Below are 24478 nucleotides of genomic sequence, written 5' to 3' on the forward strand. Positions count from 1 at the left end.
ATTGGGGGTCCGAGGCATGAGTCTGATAAGCCTGCACTTTAATCCTGCCCTAGCAACATCTTCCAGGGAGACTGAACATTTCAGCCCTATTTTTCCACTGTATCTGAAGGTTTGCATTCATAAGATCCCTTTTGCCATTCTTTTTCATTTCCCTTCCCCGGATTTCTAGTGATCTCGCTATTATGATCCAACAAACCCCACCTGTTAGAAAATGTCCAGACTGGAGGTAGGGTTTCAGATAACATTCCTAAACTATAATTTATGATCTTTGGTGTGGAAATGGGTACTCATCACTCTCGGGGATTTATTACACTTTCCTATGGTTTGTAGCAGGTGTCTCAGTCTGTGTCAGTACAGTGACTTATGAGGAGTTGAGAGCTCTGGGATTGTAAAACTGAGCTGTATTGATTTCCAGCTTGTAAAAGATGTTAAAGGCTGCAGCATAGTGGTTATATTCAACTGCATCATGTTCTCTACCTGCCCCCCCCCCTCCAAATTAAAATTCTGTAATATTATTGGGTATGATATAAAACATTCAGGCCCGGATTCTGAAAGTGGTACCATTAGGAAAGCGCCAATAGAAAAAAAAGTAGGTGCCATAAGGAGCCTACAAACAATACCAGAATTGCATCTAAACCGATGTGTGGAGCGGCATAATAAAAAAAAAAAAGTCTTGGGACATATTTTTCGAGAATGGACTTTTGACACTGCCAACTATTTATTTATTTATTTATTTATTTTAAGAATCGTCCACTTGTACGTCCAGCCGTTTGATCGTCCAGACCGCTAAGTTGTCTATCTTTATACCCCATTCTCATTCAAAAAAATCATCCAAGCCAAAGTGCCTAGGAAAAGGCCTTTTAGACATGGGAGGGACCAGCAAACTGATGGATTGTACATCCAGATATGGCAACAGAGTAGTGGGAGCACCCTTATAGGTCATGGTGAGCCCCCAAAACTTACTGTGCCCACCTATCTACCACCCCAATAGCCCTTATGGCTGCAGGTGCCACCTATATGGCAGAATAGTAGGGTTTGGGGGGGGGGGGTTGGTGGGTGCACATTTTCCACCATGAATGTATGGGCCTGGGTCCTCCTATCTATGGTTCACTAGCTCATCCCAAAGACTACTGAAGACACCTCTGTGCTGCTCTACTAGGCTTTCCGGTTAGCTTACGTCACCCCCAGTTGATGTCCCGGTTTAACTGTTCACCCTAATGTCAATCATTTTGGAGGAACGCGCATCACTCCACCTCCCTACTGGGGATGATGTCAGCTAACTGGAAATGATGTAATTGTGAGAGGATAGCAAGGTATTCACCAGCAGCGCCGTGAGTTTGTTTGTAAGATTGATTATCTTCACATTTTGAATGGTACTTTCCATGTTTTTCTGTTCAGGGAGAAGTTTTCCACTGTTTAACAGCCAGGGAGAGTGGGATGTCTGGTGTGTGTATTGGGGTGAGGATAGAATTAAGCATGTGAATATCTTGACAAATCTCAGGTGCCCTCATGGTTCCGAGTGAAAATTCCAATAGGCCTTGATAATATCACTTTAAAATTCCACTGGCTATCTAGGGGAACTGCTTAATTTTCTCACATTTGATCTTCCACATTTACATTTTCAGAACCCCAAGGTAAGTTACAGGGGAGCTAAAGGAGATATGTGATTATCAGTTATCACGGGGAAGAGAAATTTCCCCATGAATGCGCTAGAATCGGCTTCTCCCCTCACCCCAAGGCAAGGTTAAGTGATTACCAGGACAAATTTTAAAGCAATTTCACGTGGGTCAAAAATGCATTAATCAGGCCCTCCCTTCCTGTAGCTTGTTTTCTTCTGCAGTGTATATATTTTAGTCCTTTTCAGAGGAGATGTTCCTGGGATATGTGTAGGTTGGAGGAGGAAGGGCACACACATAGATGTACAGCACTCCCCCGAAATTAATGGGGTTCCATTCCAGGAATACCCCTGAATTTGATCAAAGGCAGGAGAGGGTGGTCGGAAAATACCGCAAATTACTGAGTCCGTGATTTGCGAACTGCAAATTCGCGGGGATTTACTGTAGTTTCAAATCTTCTTGCAAACTTTTTCCAGTAAAATTCTACCCTCTGAAAAGGCAGGTACAAATGATCATAAGTGCGTTGCCCTCGTGCCCACACTATTTCAGACCGTTGCCCTCGTTGCCCACACTATTTCAGAGCAGAAGAACACATGTTTTTTTGCTTTGAGAACTAGTGTAAATAGAGCTCCCAAGTTTACCCAGTTCCAAGGGAGAAATTTATGGCAATCTTAATTTTGAACTTACAACCCAGTTCAGCATACCGTCTCTAGTCCTGATTCTGCCCATTGAAATTAGTACAGCAGATCCCATCGTGAATCAGGGCAGAGGTGTCAGAAATCCAAGACTTGACATTTTGTTTATACATTTCAGGACCTTTTTTTTTCTCTCTGCTTCTCTTCCTCTCCCCCCATTCTGTTTGTAGGAGAGCAAACAAAAGTCTAGTGTGCTGTTGGCCCTGGGACACTGCCTGCCACTTTTCACCGGATCATGTGCAAGCGAGAGAGTCCTTGTTGCTAAGGAGACCAAGTGTGTTGGTGACAGACTGGTTCTACTTCTCTGCGAAATCCTGTGACTGGATTAGCTGAACTGATTTTTCAGGAGGGTCCTCTAGTGGGAAACATATGGTGGCTGAACAGTGGGGTTCCCTCACTGGGAGGGAGGGAGGTCACTGTGCTTAGGGTTGGGTAATTTCTGTCCTTCAACTCCTTCACCATAGATTTTTTTTTTTAATCAAATTTTCGCGTTCTGTGTCCAGTTTGAGATATGAGAATCACAGTTGCTGTTCTATTCAAGGGAAAGCAAAGAAAACTTACATTCTGTCTCACTGGAACTTATAATTGCCTAAACTTCAACCTTTATTCCAAACCATCCACAGATCCTAATGTAACAGATCCTCATTTCTAGCCTTTAATGGTCACTTAACATAGTGGCAATAGCCATAGGAGCCAGTGTTTGAAAATGATTGGGGATGCTGAACTCAAAACTCACAACAAACTTCCCTTCACCTAGCAAAGTTTAAAAAAAAATGGAAACCCAAAATACATTTGATAGTGAATGACTAGCCTGCATCTAAACATCAAGGACAGGCAATGTGAACAAATCAAAAACTAGGGTTCTGCCACCTGGCAGCTTGTCAACATTATACTCTGTCTCTCCAGTCAAACCATTCATAGCAAGTTTCTCCAACCAGTTCCTCTTTTCCCTCAGCCCATCTGAACCACACTATAGTCCCCTAATTTATTTTTCTCCCTCACTCCTTGTCCTCTATTCCCTCTGCACTTTTACATTTTTTTTCTTCTCTTGCATAGGCATAATTTGATGTTTTATTTTTGGGAGCAGGGGATTTAATAGCTCTTTGCCTGCTCCTCTCCCTAAATCTTTTTAGCCTGTTCTGCTTCTTATTTTCCCTTGACTCGGGCTTCTATTTCTTTCCGTTCCCCAGCAAGCTCCAGTGCACTTTTTCCAAGCTAGTTGCCATTCCATGCGGTACACCAACGTTTGAGCAGAGGACAAAACCGCTCCAACAAAGCCGTGCTGACAATTGCGCTTGAAGCCACTCTGACCGTTCCCATTAGCGCTGTGAAGGTTGTTGTTTTTTTTTTTTTGGGGGGGGAGGAACCCCCAGTACACTTAGAAATACTCATGCTCACGTTTTGAGGGTGGGTGGGTTGTGGGTTCTCCACCCCACCGCCCCTAAGAGCAGAAGAGCCGGTGTTCGGGAGGAGAGTGGGGCTTTTTGGTGTCATATCCCCCCTCAATGTGAGCGCAAGTATTTCTCAGTGTAGTGGGGGGTTCCCACCCTCACAGCGCTAATGGGAACAGTCAGAACAGCTTTAGGTGGTGCGCATTCATCCCTGTTTAGCTTTGTCAGTGCGCCAATGTCTGACGGGTCACCATTCCATGCAGGTTTGGCTTACCCATCCCTTTACTGATTCTCACTTCTCACTCTCCTCTACAGGTGAGACTTCCTTTTGTTTGTAGATTTAACTCATCTTCCATTTGTGACTCTCTGTTGGCCACAATCTTGGGTCATTTCCCTGCTGTACACTCCCTGGCTCCAGGCACATTCTTGTTTTCTGGGGCCGATTCCCCATCCACCTTTTGCTTTGCAGCACCTCCCCTGGTGCTCAAACATTCCAGGCTAATGACCACCTTCTGCCTGCAGAGTCCACATCAGATTCTTTACCACATGCTCACCCTAAGCTCTGGAAGCCCAGCAGGTATCGAGTTTGAAATCTCAAAGATTACATGCTGAGTGGGAGAACATGTACGAGCAGCCCACGGCATAGAAGCATGCACTCTTACTATGCCACTCTGTTCTAGGCTGCCTGCAGGATATTGCTCCACTGGCCAAGGAACAAGAATCCAGCTCATGGAGCCAAGTTGAGATCTGGGAAGTGATTACAGAGTTTTACCAAGAGCAAAGAGGGGAACAAGGAATCGGCAATTAAGCCAGGGAGCCAAGACAGGAAACACACAGAGTTTGTGAGAAAGCGCATCCCTTCTCTCTCATCCCCAACACTGCCAGTGGTCTCCTGTTGCTACTGCTGTGCTACTTCTTTACATTCTCATAGCCCAGGGCCTCCACCATTTCTAACTCCTGTGGAATGTAATGGGGGAATAATAATTATATAATTTTTGTGAGGAATGGGTACAGTGCTACTCACCATTCTCCCTCGGTACAATCTCTGACCATAGCTCCTCATCAGAGCTTCCGAGAGAAAGTAAGTTTTAAAAAGGAGATTTTCAGTTCATGGTATCCCATCCTTCCACAACCTCCTCCCCTTTCCCTATCCTTCTAATGAAATACCTTATTTATCACTAGTGTCTCCAAGGTTGGAAGAAAAGAACAGGTACTAGCAGCTACCCAGAACTTACCCAGCCCAATTAGTAGTATTGTATCTCCCACCCAGTGTCTTTTTGGGCTCGCTTAGTTATGAGGAGCGGCTAACAGATTCAAACCATGAGCACAAATATCTAAAAATTATCTTCTTGCTTGTTCTCTTCCTAGTTAAAAAACTGTGGAGACACGGGGTGCAAGGGGAGGTCCACCGATGGATCAAAAACTGGCTGGCAGACAGGAAACAGAGGGTTGGAGTGAAGGGCCATTACTCAGACTGGCATGGGGTCACGAGCGGAGTTCCGCAGGGGTCGGTGCTGGGACCGCTCCTGTTCAATATATTTATTAATGACCTGGAGGCGGGAACAAATTGCGAAGTTATTAAATTTGCGGATGACACCAAACTCTACCGCAGGGTTGAAACCATGGAAGACTGCGAAGATCTGCAAAGGGACCTAACGACGCTAGAAGAATGGGCCAAAAAATGGCAAATGAACTTTAATGTAGGGAAATGCAAGGTCATGCATGTAGGGAAAAAGAACCCGATGTTCAGCTACAAAATGGGAGGATCACTGCTAGGGGTAAGTAACCTTGAAAGAGACCTGGGAGTGATGGTGGACACGTCTTTAAAGGCGTCGGCACAGTGCGCCACAGCCTCAAGAAAAGCAAACAAAATGTTGGGTATCATTAAGAAGGGTATCACGACCAGGACAAAGGAGGTCATCCTGCCACTGTATCGTGCAATGGTGCGACCGCATCTGGAGTACTGTGTCCAATATTGGTCGCCGTACCTCAAAAAGGACATGGCGGTACTTGAGGGAGTCCAGAGAAGAGCAACTAAACTGATAAGAGGTATGGAAAACCTCTCATATACTGACAGACTGAAAAAGCTGGGGCTGTTCTCCCTGGAAAAGCGGAGACTTAGAGGAGACATGATAGAAACCTTCAAGATCCTGAAGGGTATAGAAAAAGTAGACAGGGACAGATTTTTCAGATTACGGGGAACCACAGGTACAAGGGGGCACTCGGAAAAATTAAAAGGAGACAGGTTTAAAACAAATGCCAGAAAGTTCTTTTTCACCCAGAGGGTGGTGGACACATGGAACGCGCTCCCGGAGGCTGTGATAGGCCGGAGCACGTTACAAGGCTTCAAAGAAGGTTTGGATAGGTTCCTAGAGGATAAAGGAATTGAAGGGTACAGATAAGAGTAGCGGTAGGTTATAGGGATAGTCTGGGACCATTGCTCAGGCAATGGGCCTGATGGGCCGCCGCGGGAGCGGACCGCTGGGCGAGATGGACCTCTGGTCTGCCTCAGCGGAGGCAACTTCTTATGTTCTTATGTTCTTAGTCTCACTATTCTTGCCATTTCCATTCATTTCTTTACCCCTTAATGCTTTTCCTCTACAATCTGATACTCTCTCTTCTCAGAACCCCTTTTCTCATCTCCCCTTTCAGCCCCCTATTCTTTTGAATTCCACACAATTCCTCTCCCTGTCTCAGAGCTGCCAGGGGGCTGACCTGAGTAGGAGATTTAGGGCCTACTCAGCTGTGCCCTACTCAGCACATAGCTCCACCTTGACCCACCCAGAGCTCCGCCTAGCCCTGTCCACAGCCTCATCCCGGCACATGCCAGTTTGTGGTCATGGGCACCAGAAGTAACATTCCCTTTCAGTGGCAGCAGAAAATGCCTTCATAAAACATCATCTCCTGGTGCAGTAGCAGGAGATGACGTTTAATGAAAGGTGATTCCTGCTGTCGCTGGAAAGGCAGGCCATTCAGCGGGAGATCTGACTCCTGGTGGGAGCACAGGAAATGATCCATAAAAGCGGGAGACTTGGCAGATCTGCATCCTCATCTGTTTCTCCAGCCCATCCCTCACCCACTTATCTTTGTATCGCAGCCCCATGCCTCTCTCCCCAGCTTGCATTCACTTTAGCTCTGTTTTCCCTTTCACAATCCATATCTCTTCCATCAGTCTCTTTTCCTCTCTCAACCTATCAGTGCCTGTGCTACTCTTTCCTCTCCCTGCTACCAGCTCATTGCACAGACATTCCTTAGCCAATCAAGAGGCTGCAGGAGGAGGCAGGACTAGTAGCTTAGGAGACACCAACCTTCCTACTTTCCCCTGTGGCCTACTGGGGCCTCCTAATCTATCGGTTCAGCCTCCTTTTCAGCTTATTGGCTACCTATGGCATGTTTGACCAATAGGTTGCAGGGAAGGTGGGAGCAGTAGCTGCAGAGATAAAGCCTTACTTCCTATTTTTCCCTATAGTTCTACATCAGAAAGATTTCAGCCCTGATGTTTGGGCTTTATTGAATATACCAAGGCTTTTGACTGTGTTTAGCATGACAAGCTTTGGGAAGCACTGAGTGAGATAGGAGTGCCAGCATACCTGATCAGGTTAATCAGATCACTCTACTACGATCAAGAAGCTACAGTATGAACCATGTATAAAGAAACAGAATAGTTCAAAATCAAAAAGGATGCATCCTCTCCTTTTCTTTTCAACCTCTATGCAGAAGTAATCATGAAGAAGCCGGACTTAGATGATTCAAGCATTGGGGTGAAAATCTGCGGAAGAACCATCAGTATTTTTATTGTCTATTTTCTGTAAACCGCTTAGAATCCTAACGGAATTTAGCGGTATATAAGAAATAAATTACATTACATTACATTACATCAGCAATCTGAGATACGCAGATGATAATACTCTGCTGGCAGAGAGTGAGAAGGACCTCTAAGTTGATCCTGAAGCTGAAAGAAAAAAAACAAGGAGATGGGACTTTACCTGAACATCAAGAAGACCAAAATCATGACTACTGACAACAAGAAATAGAAATGGTTGACAGCTTCATTTTCCTTGGGTCCCTCATTGATCACAGTGGTGGTTCAACAGTAGAGATCAAACGTCGATTAGCACTAGGGTGTGCAGCCATGGTGAACAAGGACATCTCAATCGCCAAACAAAACTTATCACTGCCATTGTGTTCCCAATCATGGCATATGGCTGCAAGACATGGACACTCAGGAAAGCAGATAGAAGAAAAATTGACACCTCGAGCTGTGGTGCTGGAGAAGACGTCTATGAATCCCATGGACAGCTAGGATCACCAACAAAGATGTTCTTGATCATATAAACCCAGAGTTGTCCCTGGAAGGTATGTTTACCAGACAGAAAGTGATCTATTTTGGACATGTGATGAGGGCGAATTTACTGGAAAAGGAGGTGCTACTTGGAATGGTCATTGGTAAAAGGAAGCAGGGGAGACCAAGGCCCGTTGGTTGGATACCATCAAGAATGATATGGGAATGATCATCAAGCAATTGAAAGAAGCAGTGGAAGCATGGTGAGGACTGGCCTACAGAGTATCCAAAGGTCAGACATGACTGAATGGATAGTAGTAGTAGTTTGGGCAGTGCTGGAAAGAATATTAAGCATGCTCTAGCACCCCATGGCACTAACAGATGATGGCAGATAAAGACCATTAAGAGTTTTTGTGTTTCTCCAAGGCCTTTTTTTAATACTGTCACCACTTTTTTGTCTTCACCTCTTTCTAGGGGAGCATTCCAGGCATTCATAAAACTTTCAGTAGGAAATTATTATTAATTTCTTATATCACTTGCAAGACTGAAAGCTGTCAAAGCAGTGCACAAAAGGTTTCAGACTTGCCCCTCAGACTGCCTGTCTGCAGTTTCTACCAGTTCTATAGTTTATTTCATTTGGAAAAAGGTTTATCTGGTATTTAAATGTCTCCACTATCCCTCCTTTCCTGTAGGCTATATATACCCAGGTATTAGAGTCTCTTTTCCCATTGTTTGGTGTGCACCCCATACCATTTTGCTTGCTTTTCTTTGGATCACCCCTAACCTCTTTATATGGTTTCATCAAAGTCTTGCATAGAAATATTATCAGCTTCTTTCAACTGGCGTACTTAGGGAAGGAGGCACTTGGAGAGGTGGGACCTGGCATTACCGCACCATGCGCCCCCTGCACTCTTCCCCACCATGCACTTCTTTGTATCTTCACTGGCAGCATCTCCTACCTGCTGCTTGTTCCAGCCTCTGGCCAGGTATAAGTGACCATGAGAACGGGTTACTGGGCTTGATGGACCATTAGGCTGACCCAGTAAGGCTTTTCTTATGTTCTCGGCTCTCCCTCTGATATCATTTCCTGGTCCTGCAATCAGGAAGTGATGTCAAAAGGAAAGCTGAGGCAGGTCTGAACAGCAGGTAGGAGATGCTGCTGGCTGACGATGAAGGTTTGGTGGGTGGGCGAAGAGGAAGAGAGGTGCCAGCGCTCCTGCCAAGATGGCACCTCCACTATGCCACTGTATGCAGCTTAGCATCACTGTTCCCTCTAAGATGAGCTGGAGCCCTCCAACAGCATTGCTACCAGTGGGGAGGGGGGCACACAGCTGCTTTCAGTTGTTAGGGACAGGCAGGATCCCTAGAATCCTGCAGAGCTTACCTGTCTATCAAAAATGTGATAGTGAAACAGTTCTCCCACCACCACCACCACCACCACCACCACACATATTGATAGAGGGAAGAATACCCAGCATCCATCTGCCTTCATCCTCCACCTTAACTCATGTTGCTACATTGAGATTATCAGACACTATAGCTTCAAGGTCTATGCATATTAGCCTCTTTCTACCCCCCAAATCATATACAAATCCTATAGAATTCTAAATTGTTATTAGGACTTAACAGCCAAGCATTTGATTCAGCCACTCATTTTCTTAGGTCACTTATTAAAATTTGCTCAATTCAGGGGAGCTTCCACTTTTCCTTTTTAACCCCTGAAGGCTTTTTAGTGTAGATATTTCTTTTTGCTTCACAAACATTCTTAGTTACGGTTCTATGGTGATCTTAAAATGTAGCCTTAGAGACTATTTAACCTAAATAGATATTCCCAGAAAAGTTGACACCAGGTGAGGCTCCTTTAAACAATTAATGCTTCTCAGGTATCTTTGTTCTTGGGACTCTGAAGGCTGGAGGGATGCCATGCTCTGTCAATGGAACATGCAATGTACAAGCCACAGAGATATACATTGTTGATCCCTTTTCTCCTGGGAGCAGGATTGGGAAACTATCAAAGGCAAGCTTGTTTTTCATGTTTACCTATGCAGCCTCACCTTCCCTCTCCCCCTACCCCCCAACCAGGTAATCAAAACATTTGTAGTGCATCAGCCATTGGTTCAGGGGCAGATCTTCTGTCTTGGGTGTGCTTGGTTAAGGATAGTCTGCCCTTACCTCTCCTGATAGCTAAAGATAACTTGAGAGGGATCATATTTGGAGTAGCTGCTGGGTTCTGAGAATACCTTGTCTTGTAAAGTCCTTGAAAGTGGCATTGCTGACAGTTTCCTAGGGCATCTCTGCCGAACCAGTGCAACAGTGTCCAAATACTGAGGTCCTATTACCATGGAAGCTATGATCCTTGATTAAGGCCTGAGGATCCAGGTGCTATTCTGAATATCCACTGGATCAGGACTTCCTATGCCTGTCTTGGTGACTCCCACTGCCAGGCACCTTTAAGTAACGATAATTTTGAAAGTAATTAATTTGGTGAATTTCAAATATAGAAAGTATGGTTGTCTTTTGAGGCTTTATTGTATTTACATAAGGAACCCAGGGGAAAGACATGGGGTGGGGGAAGATTTGTGTTGTGGGTATATACCACAAACCATGAGCATAGTCAGCAGTTCAGTAGCCCAAATGGTTTAATGTCATAATCTAAGAAAAAGAATAAATGTTTTTTTCAGACATCTTGAGGAAAGAAAATTTAATCTTCATGGGTTAAAATTCAACAAATATTCCCAGCTGTAGTTGATATCACCTCCGATGTCAGATCCTATGGAAGCTCATGGGTGCTTTATTCCCACTTGGCATGCCTCTCTCCCTATTAAACTCTGTACCATCCACCTTCTCCATTCCCCTCCATTTTGGCCTAACCACCTCGGTCCCTTCTTTTACTCATGGTGGGTTCTGAGAGGATTTACAGCTGAATTTTAGCTGAGGTCACATAAGTGCAGCAGAGAAGGTGGTCCTAATAATTTTGTTCCCATACAGAAAGTCACTGATGAGAAGGGGGTTTCTCATATGTCAAGGTTTTCGTGGCAGATTGGAAATGGAGAGAGAATGGCATGTTGGGTACACATTTTTAAAAAACTAAAATAGTCTGGAATGGACAGTGGAACTTTGAATAGTGTCATATTGGTCAGGTATGAGAACACTTTGATCTGCACCAGGGTTTTTTGATTAGTCCTTGGGACACACCCAGACAGGTTTTCAGGATACCCACAAGGAATATGCATAAGCTACATTTGTCTACAATGGTAGTGCAAGCAAATTTAACTTTTTCATGGATAGGCATGTCTTGAGGACTGCGCTGAGAACCCCTGTGCCACACACACAGCCCTAAGATCATCAGCTATTTCGGATATTGCATTTATTTTTATTTGGAAAAATTTGAAATGCTGCTATTCAAGAAGCTATCGTGGTGGTGAACCAATTGAAAGTAATTAATCTGAACATGCAAGACAGATAACAGACAGTCACATTCGGCCATAAGGGTCAGGAAGGGAGTGAAAATAACATAACAAAAAAATCCAGTTCACAATGGTAGCTGCAAGGAAGCAAAGAAAGTTACTCTAAATTTCTGTATGTTCTGTTTTACAGTCCCGAGGTCAAGGAAGATTATTGACATTTTGTTTTGGGTTTGTCCTGTAGGAGCATGCCGGCCCTGCAATGATACAGAGATCCTGATGGCTGTCTGCATGAGTGATTTTGGTGAGTAAAACGGATGCCTGAATGTAGAGAATGGCACGGAAAAAATCTTGCCCCGTCACTGAACCACCGTTCCCTTCACTGCCTCGTCCCCGCCGTCCCCTTCATCGCCCCGTCCCCGCCGTTCCCTTCACCGCCACATCCCTGTTGTCCCCTTCACTGCCCCATCCCTGTCCCCGCAACATCCACCCTTCCCTCTTGCCACCTCACTGCCCTTCGGCACCCCTCGCACGGTCCGTGCATCTCCCTCCCTCCCCCTTACCTTCTCGAGGCGTTTTAAGGTTTCAGACTTGTTAAAAGCCACCGGAGTGTTCATGCAGTCACGTGCATGTGTGGGCGGAAGCTTCTCCTCTGACGCAACTTCAGAGGAGGAGAAGGAGAAGCTTCTGCTCGCATACACACGTGACTGCACGTACACTCCGGCGACATTCAACAAGTCTGAAACCTTAAAACACGCCGCAAAGGTAAGGGGGAGGGAGGGAGATAGATAGATTTGGGTGGCTAGATAGGAAGGAGGGAGGGGGGCCGCACGCGATTGGTGACCACGTACGTTCCCTCCATTAACTGCGGGAACAAGGCCATTCACTGCTCCACGGGGTGGTGGAGGGCCTTGTCCCCGTATCTGCGGTGAGCACCTTTCCCCCCTCCACTGTTTTGGCGGGTTACCCACGGGTAACATCCACTGTGTCATTCTCTACCTGAATCATCCTACCAGCAGGGGTGTCTGTAACCAAGGGAAAGAGAGGGGGTTGAAGGCAAATAGATAGGGATTTCATATACTCTTCAGCCACAGAGGATGAAAGTCAAAGGAAGAAGACAAAAAAAAAAGAGAAAACTGTGCTGGAGAAGGGAAATTTTGCAGGTAGTCATGTCTTACAGCCAGGAGGTATACGACTTCTGAGGCAGGCGGTCTCACGCTGAAACATAGCTCTCTGAGTCATTTTATATACGATGCTTCGAATACATTTGTTGTCTTACCTCTTGGGATCTATACAGCCCTTTATTGGAAGAACATCTGCATATCCCTACTTTGTGTGTATCTTTCTAGTTTTTCAAAGAGGGTCTCTTCACTTCGGAGTTTGTTTAGTTGCAAAGTTAAACCACTTTGATGCAGCTACAAAAGGTGGTAAATTGCCACATAAATAAAATAATGGAACAGACGGCAGTTTGATACTGAGTTTCTTAGGCACTAAAGGCCTGATTCTGGAAACGGTGCCTGCTGCAGAAGGTGCCTGCAAAATGGACACCTACCACGTATCAATCACCGATAGTCACCATATCCAGAGTTGGGTCTATTTTTTGTATTGACGCCTTAAATGTAGAACAGCGTTTTACAGGCCTACATTTAAGGCGTCTGATTTGTGCCTAGGCACGTCTACAGATGCCTAAGGACATTTCCGGTGTAAGCCGCACTTATGCCAGCCTTAGGTGTCCGTAGGCACTTCTGTAGGCGCAAGTCAAATGCCTACATTGTAGACATCGTTCGTCGCATCAATTAAAAAAAAAAAGAAAAGTACGTCCTGATTGTTTCATTAGATGGTGGTAGGACGCCTACTGCTGCCTACAATTGGGACACCATTTTGAGAATCAGGCCCTTAAAATCTGCAGAGCTGGCCCCTATGTCTATGTTAAGGAGCTGGGCCTAGATTCACTAACCTTACCGATCCGTGGGCGATCCGATCCATGGCTGGGCGACTGAGTCACGAGTCTGCATGCAAATGGACGCGATCGGAGGCACGCCCACACAGATCCCAGAGCGATCCTGGATAGCGATCCTGACGTATGCACAGATCATCTTCTTTGCCTGTAGATGGTCTGTGCATTTGCTTGCTCTTCATGGCATAAACTTTGCTGATCTTGAACGCCAGTGAATCCTGATCACTGTAGCTCATAGCACCTCCCTTTAAAGCCTGAAAATTTCAGAGGAGTAGAGCTCACAGATGGAAAGTTGGAGGCGGTGATCTTGCTGACTGGTATGAGTGGCCACGGGCAGAGGGACGAGCACGGCCTGTGGTTTAAACCCGTGGGTTTAAAGCAGGGCTGCATTGTGGCATGTTCTGGAACAGAGCACGCTGTAGTGCAGCCCTGCTTTAAACCTGTGGGTTAAAACCGTGGGCTCGCACTGCAGGGAAGGGTGGCAGAGAGCAGGATGGTCCTTCCCTTCAGTGTGAGCCGGGAGAGTCGGGGCTGCAGAGAGCAGGAGAGTTCTTCCCTGCAGTGTGAGCTGGGAGAGCCGGGATGGCAGAGAGCTGGAGAGTCGGCAGGGACATGAGTGACTGGTCCTCAGCAGTCACTTGTTTTTGGATCGGCCAGCCCAATCGGTGTTCCTTCTTCAGTTTAGTGAATTGCTGCCTTCCTACTTTGCATGCCGTTTCCCCTCATTTACATGATCGGATCGAGAGGAAGGTTAGTGAATCGGGTCGGGGTCACAAACCGGTCGGAACACGATCGTTCGGCTTAGTGAATCTAGCCTTTGGTTGTTACCATTTGTAAACACTACAGATACTGTAATTGAATTCCCCTCCCTCTTTTCATGCATTGACACAGTTAAGCTTGTGGGCTGATAGCCTATGATAACTTCTGAGTCTGAGGAATGTGCTCCTAAGCAGTAGTTACTCAACCCAGCCTCCTGAAATGCCTCTAAATGCCCCACTGCACAGCTCTTGCCAGTGTAGGAAGCTCAGTTTTCTTGTTTCCTTTTAGTGTCTCTCCCCACTGGAATCTCAGCAGAGAGGGAGGTCTACACCGGGAGGAATCCAAGGACAGGAGATTGATGTTGTAACCCTCTTAAATAGCTAGAAGCAAATACTGATGTCAGGAATTATGAACTCTGAAGAAATTGGTCACCTTCTTAAAACTCAGTTTAAACTGCATTCCTTTTAAAAAGAGCCAGTTAATGTTTGACACTCTGCAGCTGCAACCAAGCTTCATTCTGTAGGCTAGAATGGGCTTTCTGTGTTTATTTTAACGGACACAATGTGCAGCAGTGGCTGCAGCTAACTTTGGCAAGGAAGAGTGGTTGCATGCAATGGGATAGAGCAAGCTCTGTGTAAAAACTGGATCTGTGACATACTTTCTTTCCATGGGCACTAACTGGGCACAGCCTCCATCCAGCTCCACCTGCTGTCTCTTTCCAGTAGTCTTCCACTTCACATGTCTGCTTGAACAGGCTCTTCCAGTTCTGATGTCGTCCCATTACTCCAATTATGGAATTGTAGCCGCACTTTTCTTAAGGAAATCGGAACCATAGCTCCATACATGCAATGCGGTAATACCAAAACTGGATCTGCCTGGCTCTGCTGACCTGGCTGAAATGACATCTCCATGGAGTTTGGGTAAGAGAAAAAGAAAATGTAAGGATCTGGGCACAATCTGGGACTCGGAGGATAGAATCCTTCTTGTACCAGGACAAGCAGGCGGCATATTCTCACAGATGGGTGATGTCATCCACGGAGCCTGGTACTGGCAGTGCTAAAGTGTACTGCCACTTTAAGCTTTTAGTGAAGCTTTGAGACTGTGCGAGTGCCTTCCTGCTTGTCAGATCTTTGTTTTCTGCGGAGTGAAGAAGACGTATCTGGATTTCGTCCAGTCAAGTTTTCCATCCCGCTTTGATTTTTCTTTAATAATAACTAATAACTTTATTTTATATACTGCAAATACCACAAGCAGTTCAGAGCGGTTTACAGGTGAAGAGACTGTACATATACAGTGATGTTACAGAAAAATATTGTCAAGTACATTGGTAACAAATATCGATTACATGGAGTGTCGAGAGAGGGTTGGTAAGAACCGAAAAGGAATTACATTAGAATGCCGAGAGAGGTTTGGTTAAAAACGGAAAAAGAAAGAGATGCAGCATGTATTTCAGTAATATAGCAGGGTAGGAAGGAGTCGGAGAAATTTATCAAAGAGATAGGTTTTGATTGATTTCCTGAAGGATTGGCAGGAGGGAGCATTTGAAATGAGGGTGGTCAGGCAATTATTCCATTTGCCAGCTTGGAATGATAGTTCTGTCAAGGAATCTTTTGTAGACATAGCCCTTCAGAGAGGGAAAGACAAACAGGTAGGCACTACATGTGCAAGTGGTGCCTGGAAACGCAAAGTGGCGCGACAGGTAAATCGGGGCTGAACCCGCTAAGGTTTTGAAGCAAAGGCAGGCGAACTTGAAGATGACCCTTGCTTCCATTGGCAACCAGTGAAGTTTTCTGTAGAACAGGCTTACATGATCTGACTTTTTGAGGCCATAGATGAGGCGGACGGCAGTATTCTGAATGATTCTCAGACGTTTAATGGTTTTCTTGAAGGATCCCAAATATATGATATTGCAGTAATCTAAGGTGCTTAAGATTAGAGACTGGACCAGCAATCGAAAGGAGAGGAAGTCGAAGTAGTGTTTGATAGTACGGAGTTTCCAGAGGGTGCAAAAGCATTTTTTAACCTGAGCATTGGTATGGTCTTCAAAAGGCAGGCATCGGTCCAGGATGACTCCAAGAATTTTAATGGTGGAATTGATTGGGTAAGTTAGCCTGTTTAATTTCAGAGTGGTATTCGTTAGTTTGTGGTTGGGACTTGCGAGGAAAAGCTTAGTTTTTTCTGGGTTTAGTTTTAGTTTGAATTGTGTAGTCCATTGTTTTACCATAGTGAGAACAGATGAGGTGAGATGTTCAGTCTCTTGTGTCAGTGAGGTTATAGGGATGATAATAGTAATGTCATCTGCATATATGTATGATTTTCAATTTTAGGTCAGATAACATGTGTCCCAGTGATGCCATGTAGATGTTGAACAGAGAAGGAGAGAGAGGGGAGCCCTGTGGAACTCTACAGGGGTTACACCAAGTATGGGAAAAAGTTCCATCGCTGTGGACTTGGTAGGTGCGGTTTTTTAGGAAGCCTTTGAACCAGGTTAGTACCTGTCCCGAAATGCCAATAGAGTCGAAGCATCTAATCAGAATGTCGTGGTTGACAAGGTCAAAGGCACTGCTTAAGTCAAACTGAAGTACCAGTGCGCTTTTTCCCAGGAAAAACAGATGGAAGAGGTGATCAGTTAACAGGCTAGGATGGTTTCCTTACTGTAATTTTGTGCGAAATCCTGACTGGGAGTCGTGTAGAATGTTAAACTTCTCCAAGTATGTCATGAGATCAAGATTGACTAGACCTTCCATTAGTTTGAGGAAGAGAGGTATGTTGGCAATGGGTCTGTAATTGGCAGTTGAAGAGACTGGATCTTTGGAGTTTTTTTGATAATTGGAGACACAAGGATGTGGCCAAGTTCCAGCAGGAAGTAGCCAGTGGACAAGCAGAGAGAGACCCAGTTGAAAAGTTCTGCTTTGAATGGGAGGGGCGCTGTTTTCATGATAAGTCGGTGGACAATTATCTAGTAGGCAGTTGGATTTAGCATATTTAGAGTAGAGCTTGAGGAATTGGTTCCATTCTGGGTTTTCAAACTGATTCCAGATCATGTCAGCAGTTGAGCCTTCGTTTTCTAGAATAGGTAGATTGATTGGCGGGTCAGTGCTTGTAGTTGCGAGAGATGTTTTCAAGTTATGAATGTATGTCTTCAACTTATGCTAGGTATCTTCAGCATCAAGTAAGATGATGCATGCCATCCGTCAACTGCATTTGTTGTAACCTGGCCATTTGTATCACTGACCTCAAGTGGGAATTTCAGTTCCTTGGGTCAGAGAATTGGAACCAGATTTTCCTACCTCTGCAATCCACACACCTATCCCACTGTGCTTTATATGGGATTTCTTCTCTGGGGTGCACACTCGCATTTCGCCTTTTAAGTCCAGTTTCACCGAAGTTCTACTTCATTAATGGGATCATTACAAGAGGAATACACTCTTTTGCTTATATGGGTGTAAAGCCTTTTCAGTTTGGATTACCTCATCTTCCGCTGCGTAACTTGCTGCAGCTTCTTTGCTTGTCTTCACTTTTTCCTCACTTGGACTCGTTCCTCACGATACACTTCCCCTGAACTTGAGCTGGTTGTTTGACTGTCTGCCTAGGCTTTTTCTTTTCATGTTATGTCTTATTTTTTTCCCATTTTCAAATAAAGGTGTACATCTCTTTTTTTTTTATTTTGCCCACAACCCCAGTAGGAATCCAGTAGTTTGTGCTGTATTCTTTCCTAAATAAAAATATTAGTGTGACTGCCATTCATAATGCTACATATGAGTGTACACAGATGTTTTCAACCATTTCAACTTAGTCACCTCAGGAGTTAAATAAAAGTAAGAAAATTAAAAGGGGGAAAAAAAGAAAATGAAAGGGAAAGTTTAATTATGCTCTTTCTGGAATTTTTTTGAAAACCCCCCAAAACATTTTGTTGGTACTGCTCTTAATAAGGAAATGAAGTTAATCTGTGGTAGTAGCTTCTGAGTCCTCTATAGTGAGATTTGATTGCATGAGGTAATTTTACAAAACAGTTGCTCCATATTTTATCAATCAAAACATGCCAGTAATTTAAATGGGGAAAATACCAGGACAAAAGTGGAATAATTGTTTGCACAAGATAGATTTTGATTAATCTCTCTTCCCTTCAGAGGAGAGGGAATGGATTTGTGTGGCCCTTATTAACCCTGGCACCAGCTGACTTTCCTGGTCCTTAACTTCTCTCCTTGAAGATTAGTTTGTGTGAAGGCCCAGGCTGAAGACAGATATACAGTGGTGCCTCACACAACGAACTTAATTCGTTCCAGGAGCAAGTTTGTTATGCGAAAAGTTCGTTATGTGAAACGCGTTTTCCCATAACAATACATGTAAAAAAAAATAATTCGTTCTGTAGCATAAAATATGCTAAGATGACATAAAAAAAGATAAATTTATCTTGTTAGAGCTGTTAGCATGATATAGAGGGGATATATGTGAAGGGGAGGGGAGACAGGGGTTTTGTTGATCCTTGCTGTGTATTATAATCACCCCCCACATACTCCCCAGTACATTTTTTAATTCCTCCCATCTTTCCCAGCCAGTGGCGTACAGGCCAGAAGCGCAGAGATCAGGAGCAATTCCTCTGCACGCCTGTGTGGGCCCATGCCGATCTCCGAATGGCTGCAGTTAGTTCTTGTGAGTCCCGCGAGAGCTGGCTGCAGTTAGTTCTTGTGAGTCCCGCGAGAGCTGACTGCAGCCATTCAGAGATCAGCGCAGGCCCAGGCGGCGGGGGGAGGTTTAAAAATATGCGGTGGCGGCGGGGGGAGGTTTAACAATATGCGGTGGCGGCGGGGGGATGTTTGCGATGCAGCTCGGGCGACTTCGTTGTGTGAAACGAAGTCCGTTGTACGAATCGAGACAAGAAGTTCGTTGTGCGCAGCGTTCGCTGTGCGAGGCGGCCGTTATGCGAGGCACCACTGTACTGTGAAGGGCAGGACATTGGGATGAACTTCTGTCTCTTGCCTCCAGTGTTGGGATATAGGATGTCAATGGAAGGAATGTTTCGTTAGTATTTTGGATAGAGGTATCTGAAGGATAGTACAAATACATGACTGCTTTCTAGAAGAGAACAATACAACAGATGTGACAGAAAGCCTTTAACAATGCAAAGGGGCATGTAGTGTTTGTGCTGAGGTCTTGAGAATTCAATATCTGTTGCATCCAGCTGTGATATATGATGGGCGTCCAACATCCTGTTGCCCATGGTGTGTTTAATATACAAAAGAATCCTTGGCTGGCGAATGTGTAAAAAAAAAAAAAAAATCCCCTTTATATTAACAGAAGGTTTATTAACAGAAGGTTTATTAAAAGATCTTCCTCATAAAACGTTAAAATCTTGAGAAAAGTCCCCAGTCTGCATTATATACAGATTGTATGTAAACATCAAGCCTGTTTCTGTCTTGATCTGAGTGAATGCAATTATGAAGCGCATTCTTATTACATTTATTTAAGTATAGTGTAAACAAGCAAAAAATAATTAGTGAGCTGTTTTATATGCTGTAGTCTACTAGCCAGTGACTTTTCACTGGAACAGCTGTTTCAGTCATTATAACATTGAAACTTGTTGGAAAGAAACTGATCTTCCTATAAATAGTCACTAGGGAGTCCTTTTACTAATCTGTGTTAGGTACTAATTATTAGGATTTATTTACCACTCTTTTGAAGGAATATACTCGAGGTAGTGTACAGCAAGAGTAAGTCAAACATACGGCCTCTTTTACAAAGCCGCGCTAGCAGCTATGCTGTGCTAACGGCCCCGAAGCCCATAGAGATTTAAAGTGCTTCGGGGCTGTTGCTGCGCGGTTTTGTAAAAGAGGCCGTTGGTCAATTACAGCAGTAAAAAAATAAAATAAATTTAAATTACAATGTAAAGTATGGCATAGTATATTACGTTAGTGTCAACACAATGCGTTATCAAACAATTTAATAGACAGCATAGGGTGTAAACCAAGAAGGAGTAGAGTAGATAGACGATATAGAGCAGTGCCTCGCAAACTTTGTGAGCCGCGGCAGACTAAACCAGCAGCCACTGCTGAAGGGCACCCGGATGTGCGTGAACATCAATGGGATGATGTCACACGTTAGCGTGATGTCGTCATGCCAACATTTACGCATGCGTGGAGGCCCTCCAGATGGGGCCCTGAGCCGCCAGTGGAGGGTGCTGCAAAAGAAGACGTGCAGCGAAGAGGAAAGACGCCAGAGAGGAGGAGAGGCACTGGTGGCGGCTGACCGCCTACAGGATGTGCCTCTCGCCGTGAGAGGCACGTTCTGTAAGCAGTCAGCCGCCACCAGCGCCTCTCCTCCTTCCTGGCGCTTCGCGGCACACTTGATATCTCAGGCAGCACACAGTTTGCGATACACTGATATAGAGTAATAGAGGTTAGAAAATAAGGGTCTAATTTGAAGGCAGTTGCACGTGAAGTCAGACTGGTGCTTGAAAATGATCTCATCTAGGGTAGGAGTGGGTAAACATGTCCTGCTATAGTATTTGAAGCCAAGTGTCACTCCTTGTGTGTGTGACTAGCAAGTTAGTTAGTTCTTTCATTAAAGGCCTGGGTGAAGAGCCAAGCTTTCACCTATGCACTTAGAGTACCAGCACGGCAAACGTGACACAGCCTATAGGAGCTGAATGGGCTGTGTTGCATTTGCTGCTTGGAGATCACTATCGCAGCTTTGTAAAACGGACCCTTAATGCAGCAAAAATAGGCCTAACACTTTTTTTTTTGGGGGGGGGAGTGTTGGGGGCAGAAAGTGGGCATTCCTACATGAACCACCTTATTTACCTCATGCTAACTAGTTAGTGCAAGGATAATGCAGGAACTTTTACTGCCTACAAAACAGGTGGCAGTAGTTGTTTCTGTGGTAATTTTAATAAAAATAGCAGTGCTCTAATAGTACACGGCCATTAAAATAAATACAAAATCAGGGTTTTTACAGCCATGGTTAAAATGGCCTTAACATGTGGGAAAGACCCACATAATGGCACACTAAGGCCAGGTTTTACCCCAGCTTCTTAAATGGACTCCTAGGTCAGGAAAACCATTATACTTGGGTTCTGCTGTATTTACATTACTGCATTATCCAGTGTTTCCATTAATTCTTTAGTTCAGTCTCCATGCTAAGTACATTTCTCTTTGCTATATTAAAGCAGTAAAAGTAGAAAACCTAAAAATAGCTGCACAGTCCTTTTTAAAAGCAGGGTGATGACATTAATATACCTAGAATACAGGCATTGCTACTTGCAGCCTGATTCATGCCTCCAAAGAGAGATGATGGGGAGATAGATATATTTCCCGTTCTTATACATACATTTTTGTTCTTATACATACATTTTTGCATCTATTTGGAATACACTTTCTTATGAAATCAGATCTATCTATTTAGGAAATCCCTGAAAACTCTTCTCTTTCAGCAAGCCTTAGATGATAACTAATCTAAATTAGTATTATGAGTGCCAATAACCTTGGACTCCCTTTCTGTCCTGTTCCTTGCTTTACAACAATAATGCAAACCGAGTCGAGCCCCAGTATCTGAGGATGATTCGGTATATAAATGTAAGTATTGGATTGGATGTAGAGAGTTGCGCGGGGACAGAAATCCCACCCGTCCCCGTGAGGAATCCCTCCGTCCCCACCCGTCCCTATAAACTTAAGAAATAGTTATTTCAGTTAATTATGCTACTGAATTAAAGGCTCTGGTAGAAACTAATTTAAAAATAAGCAAAAAGACTTTAATTTGGAAATATTAATTGGGAAGAATACATACTTTATAAACGGGGTTTCTACCAGAGCCTCTAATGTTTATAAATTTTTTATCAACACAACTAATATACTACTTTACCCTGAAGCAAAAAAAAAAAAAAAAAGAATTATTTTTCTTACCTTTGTTGCCTGGTTTCTGCTTTCCTCATGTTCTCATTCAATTCCTTCCATCCACTGTCTCTCTTCTCTCTGCATCTTCCATTTGCTCTGTTACTGTGCCTCTCCCTTTCTCCCCCCTTCCAAATTGGTCTGGCACCCATCTTCTTCCCTACGCTCCCCCCCTAGTCTGGCATCTGTCTTCTTCCCTGCCAGTGTCTTCTCCCCACTCTCTCTTCCCCATTTCCTTTCAGCATCTTTCTCCCCCTCTGTCTTCCACATGTGCTTTCAGTGTCCTTCTCCCCCCCTCCCATCCTCCCTATGTCCTTTCAGCGTCCTTCTCCACCCCTTTGTCTTCCCCAGTGCTTTCAGCGTCCATCTCCCCCCCTCAGTTTTACCCATTTCCCTTAAGCGTCTTTTCTTCTCCACTCCACCTTTCCTTCCTTTCTCCCTCCCTGCCCCTTACCTTTGTGGCGCTTCCCCACCCAACCGACAACAGAACAGGCCCGCGGATCTAAATTACCTTCTTACAGCAGCTGGAGTATTGAAGCTGCTGTAAGGTAATTTAGATTCGCGGCTACAGGGCAGGGAAGTTTGTCGGCTGGGCCTGTTGTCGGTCGATCGGGGGACCTGACCGGCTGTGCACACTTACTTCCCCCCCCCCCCCCACGGCTGCACCCGGGGCGGACCTCCCCCCAATTCCCCCTCCCCCCCGCTTTGGAAGCCACTGCCTTCTCCCTACCTGCCCTGCCGCACACAGCTGACCGGAAGTCTTCACGATGTCAGTGCTGACATCGGAGGAATGGAGGGTTTTGCTTAAGCCCTCCCTTCGACGTCAGTGCTGACATCGGGGAAGACTTCTGATTGGCTATGTGTGTTGCAGCAGGGCAGGAAGAAAATGGAAGACGAGGCCTCCAAGCAGGGCAGGTAGGAACAGCATTGAACCCCGCGGGATCCCCGAGAGCACGAGGGGCATCCCCACGGGATCCCTGTGACCTGAAGGGGGAACCTGCGGGTCCCGCAGGATTCCCTTCGTCCCCGTTCCCGTGCAGCTCTCTAATTGGATGACAGAAATGCACAGATTATTTGCTGGTGAACACATTAATTTAGTCCCATCTTTCTCATCCAGTTTTTAAAATCGCACTAACTTTCCCCTTTCTCTGTCTTTTTCCTAGTTGTGCATGGCAGCATTCAGACAGTATTAAATGACGCTGAGATGCAGGAATCCATCATTGGCGTCAGCGCTACCAAGATCCATCGGCAGAAATTCACCTTGTTCCAACCTATGGATGGGTCTGTCAAATTGACAGGAAGCATCCGCACATTATTGCGCTGTGGTGTCAAGCCCGGGCCAGGCAGCTTCATCTTCATGGGCTGGGTGCATTTTGGTGAGGCGTGGCTCGGTTGTGCCCCTCGCTACAAAGACTTCCTGCATATCTACGAGAGAGCACAGCAAGCTCACAAGAACCCATGTGAGGTTGCTTTGGACTGAGGAGGACTGTTTTCTTCTCATCTTGATCTTAGTGGTAGTTGTTGCCAGTGTCAATAATACCGTTGCTTGTCGTGGATGTGCATCATTCCAGGTAGCATTATTCACACAGGTCAGATGTGAGTGAGTAGTGTTTTCTGCCACAGATTGGTCAGCTTCTTGGTTCTTTTGTTATAGCTCAAACATAACTTGATGCTGGAGAAACGTATCGCCTTTTCTGTTGCATGAGGAATTATCTCCATGCTGAAGTCAGTGACCCTACTGACTAAGAGGCTGGGTGGTACAGATTTAGTAAATAGATGTGAATTTATCTGGAATTCCTAGATACAGAACAGTGAAGCATGCATGCTCAGAGAGTAGGCTAGAGGCTTGGGCCAATCAATGTATATAGAACCAGAGCAATTGGTTGCCAAATGATGGCCCACATCTGAATGTCTGGAGTTTTGTTGCCAAAGGCCTTCTGGATTCCTAAATGGCATACCATGGGCTGAAGCTTGGATTTTACAAGAGCTGAGCAGAAGGCAGCCATGTGCACTGAGAAACAAGAGGTGATGGAACTGGATTAAGTGTACAAGCTTGGCGATACACTCCATCATTCTTGGACAAAACAGCACTGTTTTGGGAAAGACTGGACAAACTAGATTTAAGGTCAGCAAAGTGACTAACTCTTGGGGTCTGATCTTGGAACTTAGTTCTGCTCTGTCCTCCCCTGCCTGATATCACTGCACTCATTATACTTCCATTCTTCTAATGAATATTTGTTTCTGAACTGAGCCAGTATTGTCCTTCCCTTTAACCTTAGAACTGATTCGTGAAAATTGCTGTTTTTGTAGAGGAAGGGGGAATCGGAGGCTGTGCAAAAGGGTTTTTTGGGGAAGAAAATGGGTGGGAGATGGGCATGAATATGAGGTCAGATAAAGCCCTTTGTTTACATTCCATAGTCTGTATCAAATGCTGGGAAGAGTCCCTTTGTGCAAAGCCCCTTCTGAGCTTCTGGAGAAGGAAAGGGCT

At 44.9% G+C, this 24478-nt stretch overlaps 1 protein-coding gene across 1 annotated transcript in view; it reads left to right on the plus strand.

Moving 5' to 3' along the window:
- The window catches only part of METRN (meteorin, glial cell differentiation regulator), a 48758-nt gene extending 24518 nt beyond the window's left edge, over positions 1 to 24240 (plus strand). The window contains exons 3-4 of the mRNA XM_033962796.1: positions 11633 to 11692; positions 23154 to 24240. Coding sequence (XP_033818687.1) covers positions 11633 to 11692; positions 23154 to 23470 — 377 coding nt within the window. The 3' untranslated portion in view covers positions 23471 to 24240. The remainder of the gene's footprint in view (positions 1 to 11632; positions 11693 to 23153) is intronic.
- Positions 24241 to 24478: the final 238 nt, after the last annotated feature.

This window comes from Geotrypetes seraphini, chromosome 11 (assembly GCF_902459505.1).
Source record: "Geotrypetes seraphini chromosome 11, aGeoSer1.1, whole genome shotgun sequence".
In the NCBI taxonomy this organism is placed as follows: domain Eukaryota; kingdom Metazoa; phylum Chordata; class Amphibia; order Gymnophiona; family Dermophiidae; genus Geotrypetes; species Geotrypetes seraphini.